The sequence below is a fragment of the Siphateles boraxobius genome, unplaced genomic scaffold, assembly GCF_051911475.1.
Source record: "Siphateles boraxobius isolate OS27281-9 unplaced genomic scaffold, OSU_SipBor_1 46, whole genome shotgun sequence".
Lineage (NCBI taxonomy): Eukaryota > Metazoa > Chordata > Actinopteri > Cypriniformes > Leuciscidae > Siphateles > Siphateles boraxobius.
The window spans coordinates 12,035,001-12,044,602 of record NW_027509097.1 but is presented as its reverse complement, the minus strand read 5'-3'; the positions used below and the strand labels follow the sequence as shown (position 1 = coordinate 12,044,602).

At 39.8% G+C, this 9,602-nt stretch overlaps 1 protein-coding gene across 2 annotated transcripts in view; it reads left to right on the top strand.

Moving 5' to 3' along the window:
- Positions 1–918: 918 nt before the first annotated feature.
- Positions 919–9,602, top strand: part of prkcea (protein kinase C, epsilon a) — a 72,294-nt gene continuing 63,610 nt past the window's right edge. Inside the window, exon 1 of one of the 2 annotated variants that reach the window (XM_077200824.1) lies at positions 919–2,057. In XM_077200824.1, the coding sequence (XP_077056939.1) occupies positions 1,710–2,057 (348 nt within the window). In that variant the 5' untranslated portion in view covers positions 919–1,709. The remainder of the gene's footprint in view (positions 2,058–9,602) is intronic. The other variant, XM_077200825.1, reaches the window with a different exon arrangement.

Below are 9,602 nucleotides of genomic sequence, written 5' to 3'. Positions count from 1 at the left end.
CATCTGTCAATTTGAAAATCCTGTTCTGATTTCTGTTTGTGTGCATGAATAATTAATGTAACGCTACGGGTGTAGCTTTAATTTCCACCACTAGAGTTCACTAAATTACATATTATTTAAAATACTTTCTGTTTCAAACAACTGAAAGTGATATCTGGTTCACTATCTTTGTGGGGACTCTAGACATAATGATTTCTATACTGTACAAACCCCTAAACCTACTCATCACCGAAAACTTTTCATTTTACATTCAACAAACATTTTTACATTTTCTAAAAAACATCATTCTGTATGATTTATAAGCTTATTTCCTCCCCATGAGTCTGTGAGCATTGAGAAACACACACACACACACACACACACACACACACACACACACACACACACACACACACACACACACACACACACACACACACACACAAACTCTCTCTCTCTCTCTCTCTTTCTCTCTCTTCTGATTCTTATAATTCTCATATTGTCATAAAAAGTGCAGACACATATCCACGTGAAGTTTATTTTTAATTTATTGTTTTAAAATGAACAACGTTCATTAACAGTTTTTGCACAACTGACAAAATTCCCCTTTTTTTCTGGTAAACTTTAGGCATTTTATAATTTATAATCTCAAATGAACACACACACACACGCTAGATTTTGCTCCGTGGGCACTCTCCATAGACATAATGATTTTTATACTGTACAAAGACTACAAAACGTATAATCTATCCCCCTACACTAAACCTACCCCCAAGCCTACCTAAAAAAATCATTAAAAACTAGATAAAAACGAGTCTAATTAAAAGTCTAGTCCTTTAACAGACACCTTATAGCCTACTAAGCCTAGACATTTTTTGGTCCATATGCCTATATGAACCCAACATGCTCTTCTAATCCAAACCCCTGTTTCCCCACGCTGCTGCTCCTCTGTCTGTACACACACGCTCCGTCGCTCCCCCATCCGGTGCAGAGTGGACGCGACGCGGCGCGGTTTAAATCATCTGACGTGTTTTGCGCATTTCCTGAACTGGCGCTTGAGCGCAGGGAGGGAGAGAGTGAGGGAGAGGGAGAGAGTGAGGGAGAAAGAGAGAGAGGACGAACAGGGAGAAAGGCTGCAGCGCAGAAGACTACATGAGCGTGCAGCTCAAATGCTTTCGCCTTCTCAAATCAACAAAGAAAAGAAGCAGCTGAATATCTCGGCGAGTGGATGGCAATAGTCTCCGAGCGGTTCGTCAGCAGACTGGGAGAAGGAGGAATCCCAAACGCCTCTCCCACTCAACGCATACGGGAAAACGAGTACAAGACAAACCCTTCTGAAGACCATCACATTTGGCGTATTATTTCCTCTACATTATTGCCGATATTTTGCCTGCTGGACTCGTTCCTTTACTCAGCACTATTCCAGACGTAGGGAATCCGATTGTTTACGTATGTTTCCCCATTACGAGTAAAGACGGATCGTAAACAAACACAGGAGCCTCTGGTTTTGCATATCGCGTTTTTGCATGCTATTTGATTGTTCCGCTCAAATGAGAGAATCAGGTTGATCCGTGTAGTGGTTTGAGGGATTTAATCATCACAGCATCCATCTATATGTGCATGCATACTGATGACGTGATGACATCTATGGGTATAGCGACCTCCTGAATCAAAACCTAAAACCGTCTGTTCCTGCAAAGAAGCCAGCTGCATCTCACTTGAGCGTCATCATGGTGGTTTTTAATGGAGTGTTGAAGATCAAAGTTTGTGAGGCACTGGACCTGAAGCCCACTCCATGGTCGCTCCGGCATGCAGTTGGACCAAAGACCCAGACCTTCCTACTGGACACGTACATTGCCCTCAACGTGGACGATTCTCGTGTGGGCCAAACTTCTACCAAGCAAAAGACTAATAGTCCAGCTTGGAATGATGAGTTTGTAACGGAGGTTTATGATGGGAAGAAAATTGAACTGTCCGTCTTTCACGACGCACCAATTGGCTATGATGACTTTGTGGCCAACTGCACTATACAGTTTGAGGACCTGCTGCAGAATGGCAGTAGGCACTTTGAAGATTGGGTATGTTTATCTCACAATTTATTGCATGTGTGTAATCACTTCAATCTGGTTCCTGGGGGCCCCTCAACACTACACATTTTGGGTGTGTTTTACTATTCTCTCACACCCAAGGTTATGGAGCACTTCTAATGAGACATGATTGAGAAACACTGGTGTAATCTAGTGCCGTGGTTCTCAATCCCAGTCCTGAAGTAGCCCAGCACTGCACATAATGGATGTCTACCTTTATTTATCACACCTGATTTATATAATCAGCTCATATTGCTATACAAAGACCTAAAGCTGGTGTGGAGACATCCAAAATATGCAATTCTGCAGTCTTGCAGAATAATAATAAAAAAAAAACACTGATCTGTTGTCTAGGCCGTAATTTTCACAGGGACTGGTCGGTTTCGGCTTCTCCTCAGCAAAGCCCCTTGTTTCCCAGCCTTCCTCACGGGTTCTCACGCTCCGGGGGTTTTCCCATTTCTTGACAAAACATGTTCTGCTGCTGTTGAATCCAGACCTACATTTACCATTTCCGTCAAGTGAAGCTGTTTTGCAAATTGCCTTAATGTAATGTAACGCTTCCATGCCAGAGAAGGAAATCATCCATGCTTATTATGCAAGATGTAAAACAAGTTTGACCCAGTTTGCTAGATGTATACGTTACAACCTGTCATTTATCTGGCCATGATTTCTGAAAAATGATGCTACCTGTAGGATAGCACTGCCATATAGACCTGAGTGTTTCACCTTGCCAGTCACCTTATTTTGGATTCTGACCACTTGGTAGAAATAGGCCCATTTAGAGCTCAATTCACTGGCTTTCATTATAGTTTTAATAGTGTTGGACTCTTTTGTGTGTTCTCTTTTGAGTGTTTCTTTTCTAATGAAAAGAAAGGCTATATGCATTATAGATTGTAATTGTTTGCAATTACATGCTATTGTGTGTGTTTTATTGGGTGTATAACACGCATAAAAAATTGTCATTATTTTTTTTAAATAGTCTAAAAGTTGAATGTTTTGATGCTGCTGTTATAATGTGTTTCAGTGTCGTGGAAAAATAGCCAGAAATTAATTTAGCATTCTAATCATGCCTGGAATTATGAGTTGGTCTGTTTTATAATCTTCGTCCAGCTGAGGGGCTGCAGTGGGGAGTGCTTTGTATGTTTGGTCGTTAGACACCCAGGGAAAGGTCAGCATATATCGATTATGTCGCTGCATTGGTCAATCTTCCCCTCCTGTTGCTGGCAACTCGCGCTGTAAATGTGTCAGGCAAGAGAGTGATTAGGAAATCAATTTAATCTCTGCATTCCCCCATCACGGATTTGACGACCTGCCTAATCATAACACACCCTGAGCCCTCTGTCTCACTGTCAGCTCTTTATTTCACCTGTGTACTAAAGAGATTTGACAAGTAAAAACATTCTTAACCCTTCCCAGTTATTTATGCTAAACTAATTTTCCGCTTTTGCAAATATTGGTTATTATTTCCAAATGCGAACCTTACAAATGTATCGTCACAAATGCATACGTTCTTGTTGTTGTTTTTCTGTTAGACTGTTAGTCTGGTTTTGGCTGTTGACAGGGTAAAGCATTGCATTCACTATGCCAATGCCAATCATAAAAAAATGGCTCAACAAAAAGGGCATATGTTTATTATGGCAAATGCATCTGACATAATTGAAGCTGAATGTTTTGAACGACTACATCGCTACAGATACGCTTGATAACAACGATTTAGACAGAAGCTATGGTATGTCTAATTTCCCAGTGAGGCAGAGAAGTACAATCTCCATCTGCCATGTCTTGTTTATGCAAATTAATAAAGCAAGAGTTTGCATTCAAGAGACAGTGACCGGAGATGGAGGGCGAAGATGTCTGGTAATCAGGGTTGTGCGCCATTCAGATTTGAATTGAGAATGTTTAGAAATCAATTCCTGAATTTATTCAGAATTTGAGTTGAGGTAACAAATACATTTTAATTTGGATAATGAGTACAATGCAAAGAAATGTATGTAACAGTATTATATATATATATATGTATATATATATATATATATATATATATATATATATATATATATATGTGTATATATATATATATAGAAAAGCAACTTAAAACAAACTAGTGGTTTGATAAAACCTTGTTTGAAAATGTAAAAGCTTTGAAAGCCTGGAAATGTAGGTCTTCTGTGTAGGATATGGTCAATTCAATTCGAATTTCAGCTCATTAATTGAAAGGAAGTCAGTTCTTTAATTCTGGATTTTACACAAACCTGTTGGTGATATGATATTTTATTTGTTGGAGCATTGTTTTTTTCCCCCTATTAGAATACATGGCGTATGATGTAATGAGCCTTAGGATGGAAACTTCTTGAAGTTTTTGGTGTTGTCTCACATGAATAGAGGGTCAATATGTCTGAAAAGAAACCAAATGAGGCCATTTTTAGGAAGATAGTTGTTTCTTGGCTTGTCATTTGAGCAGCAGAGGCCAGAGCCAGACGTCTCCCGAGAAACCCACACTGTTCACGCAGTGGACTCGCATCCAATGAGTTTCATCTGTACATTTACTCCCACTGTTACCCACACAGGTGGAGCTTTATTCAGCTTGGAACAAGGAGAGCATGCTTACTAATTTGGATAACCACATCTACTTCAAAAAAACACATACAGTACAAACCCACAGAGAAACAGTAGCAGCAGTGTTACAAAACTGTTTAGGGAAAAAAGTAACCAAACAGGACATCAGACCCAAAAGAAGACGCTGTTGTGTCATGTTTGTTGCTTTACCACTTCTCTGTTGGGTTTCTGGCCTCTAATCGTTCCCCAATCATGTTGCGCTTGACTGGTACGACGCAACAAAGTTTTCAGAAATTGCACCACTTTTTAGCACACACATCTTCTCTTAAGCTGATGGTTAGTTGAGTTTGAGTAGACGTGTTAGCGGTCTGTGTTGCTTTTAGCGGAAGAGGTAATTGGAGCCTGGTCTTTGTGGATGGTTCTCAGACACTACTAAGACACAGCCTCCCGTCTTTGTTGTGTAAGGGCAGGAACGGACTGAATAATTTACAACCCTTCCATCAGCCTCTTTATGGAATGTCTGACCCTGCAGAGATCACCCACAACACACTTGGCTCAAGTTAGCAACAATCCCATTATCACCAGCGAAAGTGGCCCTTATTTTTAGGGATATCTCTGCCTTTTACTGAAGGGTCATCTGTGGGGAGTTGGAGAAAGAGGGAGAACTTCTGTTGATCTTGTAGCCGTTCATTCGCTCTTGTCTTTTTCGGGTTCATTCATTCTGCTTCCTCATATTGTCCTTCTCCTGCTATCCCTCTGCTTCCTTCATTTATCTCTACTGGGTTTCCTTCCCTTCCATCTTGTTGTCCGAACTATCCTTGTTAATTTCATAGATATTTATGCTCCTGAGATTATGCCCAGTCCATTACAAACCAGCTCCAAATGCTTAAAACACATTTCACTGGGAGTGTTGCTTTAGCCACAGATAATGAGCTTTAAAGGCCTGCAGTTTCCTTAATGTCTTTCCACTGCATTACAGCTTACATTACAGTTATCGATTGCACTCAGTATTTTACAGGTTTATGCCCAGCAGCTCTCTTTCCATTGTGTCTTCAGAGCTTCAGCGCATCAGAGCTGGGTGTTGATTGAGTTCTTTCCCATCAGCGTATTTATGCTTCTAGACTAAGGTGGCAACATGTCGACTTGCACAGACAGAAGCCTTCTCACGTCAATCTGTTTGTTGCACATCGGTTCACAGTGTTTTTCATCAGTTCTCAAATCTCGGGATTTGAGGGCGAAGGGTGAATTGTGGGTAAGCAGGGATCAGTCCATCCAGCAGCACTAATTAATTTCATGAAATGACTCGATGAGAGACCAGTGAAATGTCTCTATATATTTTTGTTTGTGTCTGTCCTCATTCGTTCCTCTTGTGTAGTTTGGATTGTGTGTGAGTGTGCTTTGCAGTTTTGTGTGTCACCAGCGGTTGTCTAGCTTTCACATGCTGCGTTGAGCTCTCGCCTGGGACACATTGAGCATGCTTACAGTGAAAGGGAACAATACAGGTGACATATGAGATACTCTGGCAAATATGCCTGATCTGCACCGCTATCTACATGACCCAGTTACACACACACACTTATGCTCTCAGCTCCACAGCTAAATACAGCACATGTGAATATCTATCTTCTCTTTGTAGCTAGTGCTAATGGGTTTTAAACTTCTGACTTGTTGATCTTTAGTGTGGATTCAGGGGGAAGTTCATATAGGTACAAAAATGAGTGATGGAAAATGGGATCAACTCCAATGTGATGGATTTTTCACATTGATCTTAGAGCTTTGAAGCCATTTCTCTTGGTTCCAGTAGTTTTACGTTTTGACTTTTTGGGCATAATTTAAGGTCATACATGGGGTCAATACAATTCAAAAGTTTGGGGTCAAAATTGTTTTTAGAAATTAATACTTGAATTCAGCAAGGACACATTAAATTGGTCAAATGTGACAGTAAAGACATTAATAATGTTGCAAAAGTTTTCTGTTCTTTTGAACTTCCTTTCATCAAAGTTTCCACAAAAATGTTAAACGGCAAGATACTAACTAGAAATGTTTCTTGAGCACCAAATCAGCATATTAGAATGATTTGGAAAAATTAGAAAAATAGCTTTTGAACTGTTAGCGTATTAATTTCTAATGATCTTTTAGGCACTATAGGAACATATTATGATTGTTAATGTTACAAATCAAATGTATTATTATACATTTCTGATGAAAAAAAATTAAAGAACTAAAGAAGTGCTCATATGGCCCACAGAGGGGCCAAAATCTCCCATCATTACCATCATCATATAAGCAGTCTTCACTGCAGGTGCCCGCAACAGACTTGAATCCTCTCAGCACCCTGTTCACACTCTGCATGTGCACACACACACACACACACACACACACACGCACACCAGTGTACCACAACCATCAGCGTCTGTGTGCATGCTCGCTTTATGCCTGAGATTAAATCAAAGTAATTCACACCTCATGATGTTTGAGACACAAAGGCTTGTAGTCTGTTCCTGTGCTCGCAGTTGCATGAGCGTTTTATCTCCAGATGGCTGTTTTCATTTTGTCTGGTCTCTTTTTGCGCTATTTACTAAATTAAAGCCATGAAGCCCTCTCAGGAACCAGTGTTTATTCAAACTGAATTCCAATCAGACTTTCAAAGGTTCTCATTATTAGTCTGTATCATGAATTATGCACAATTAGCCTTGGTGTGGTGTCTTATTAGTAATTCATGGAGCTCTGAAGGTTTCACTCAGAGCCGGTGTGTTCACGGAGCTGAATGTGCTCGTATGGCCACATTTGTGTGTGATTTTGAGTGTGAATGGGAGCCGTGCGTGCCGCTCAGCCGTCATGCTGAGGCTCTGCTGTTGACAGATGGACGTAGGAGGACTGTTGCTGAGCTCAAACTGTCTTAGAGAGAGGGTAAGAAACGGATGAGGAGAGTATAAAGGAGGAGAGGGCGAAAATGAGGAGGAGTGGAAATAAAGTGTTCCTCTGTTTAATCTTAGCAGAGAGATTCTTTTAGAAATCAGTGGCATGTGTGTTTAAAACTTGTTAGAACTACTTTTGATTTCCCAAGTGCACAGTTAGGAGAAGTGTTTCAGTCGAACAGTATTTCTGTCTCTCTCTCCCGCATCCCTACAGTGGGCTCTCCTATAGTCAAATCAACAGTCTTAATAGGACTAACAGCTTAATGTGATATACTTGACCACAGGCTTCATCCTTTCATATCTATTTTTTAAAGAAACAGGCTGGTTTTTTTTTGTATAGTCAGGAATGGATAGACGCATTACTTTTTATATTTAGTCTATAAATCGCAACCACCTCCGTGTTGTCTTCCCAGTGCATCATACAAACTAATTCAAACTTCATGTTTATATTAAAGGGTTGGTTTACCAAGAAATAAAAAATGACATTATTTAATCACCCTCATGTTGTTCCAAACCTGACTTCTGTGAAACATAAAATAATATATTTTATTGCCCATGAAGTGAAATTTGATGATTTTCTAGTGATTTACTTCCCCTGTCATATATGGATTTGGAACAACCTGAGGGTGAGTAAAGGCCCGTTCAAACCAATGATGAGAACTACGTTTTTAATAATCGTTCTAATTCTACGAGAACAGTCCACACCACAACTATAACAATATCAACACAGAGGAACAATATCATTGGAGTCATTTCAGAATGATTTTTTTCCAACTGATCAATGATAAAAAACATTGACAGCCAATCAGAATCCATCTTTCTTAAAAGACCTTAAGCATTTAAAGCCGCAAATGATTTAAAGGGATAGTTCACCCAAAAATGAAAATGCTGTCATTAACTACTCACCCTCATGTCGTTCATCTTCGGAACACAAATTAAGACATTTTTGATGAAATCTGAGAGCTTTCTGTCCCTCCCGAGACAGCCAAGCAACTACAACTTTGACGCTTGAAGTTCATAAAGAGATCGTAAAACTAATCCATATGAATTGAGCGGTTTAGTCTAAATTTTTTTGAAGAGACTTGATCGCTTTATATGATGAACAGATTGAATTTAGGCTTTTATTTGCATATAAACATTCATCAACGCACACATCAGTTGTGGTAGACAGGAGCTCAAGCATGTTCGCATGACTTGCGAGAACCAATGAGGTTCATTCTCGTGTTAGCGTTAGGGTTTGGAACGACATGAGGGTGAGTAATTAATGACAGAATAAGTGCATGCTTATCATAAACAGGACATTATCTTCTGTTGATGCTAATGTAGTTGTCGTTATAGTTCTCTTTATATTCATCGTTCTTGGTGTGGACTGGCCTTAAATAAAAAAATAGTAAAAATCTGAAACCTGTTGTTTCCAAAAACTCATTTTTCCATGGAGAAGCGCATTCGGGAGAGCGTGAGCGGCATGTGTTCTCTGTGGCTTGTGGGTATCTGTTTGCACAGCGGTGATTAGGACCGAGAGAGGGCGAGTTAAGGCCAATGAGGGGTGCAAATTCAGGAACTGGAGGACAGTAACCAGAGTAAGAGTTTGTTTTCTTTGTGTTGTACTTGATATCCTTTCCACATACACACCACACTGGCATATGCGCATGTGTGAAGCAACTTGCCCCGAAGTGATTTTTAGCGGATGTATGAAGTCAGTTCTCCTCAAGTTCTCACAAGTTCTTTCAGTGTCCTAACAGACTAACCACTGGTGTAGGGCCAGTGGTGGAAAGAGTATTGAAAAAACATACTGAAGTAAAATAACCATTACATTCCAAAAAAATGTAGTGTGAGTAGAGTAAAAAGTACTTGTCCAAAAAACTTCCTTGAGTAAGATTAAAAAAGTAGCTTATTTAAAAGTACTCATGAGTAGTGAGTAGTGAGTACTGAGCTGCGGATACCCCTTATAATAAACACTGTGCACTAAAAAAAAATTGCACATACTGTAATTCACATTATATTTTGTTCTTTGTCAGAAAGATTGAAGAGTATCTATCATCCATCTTTTTAAAATGCATCA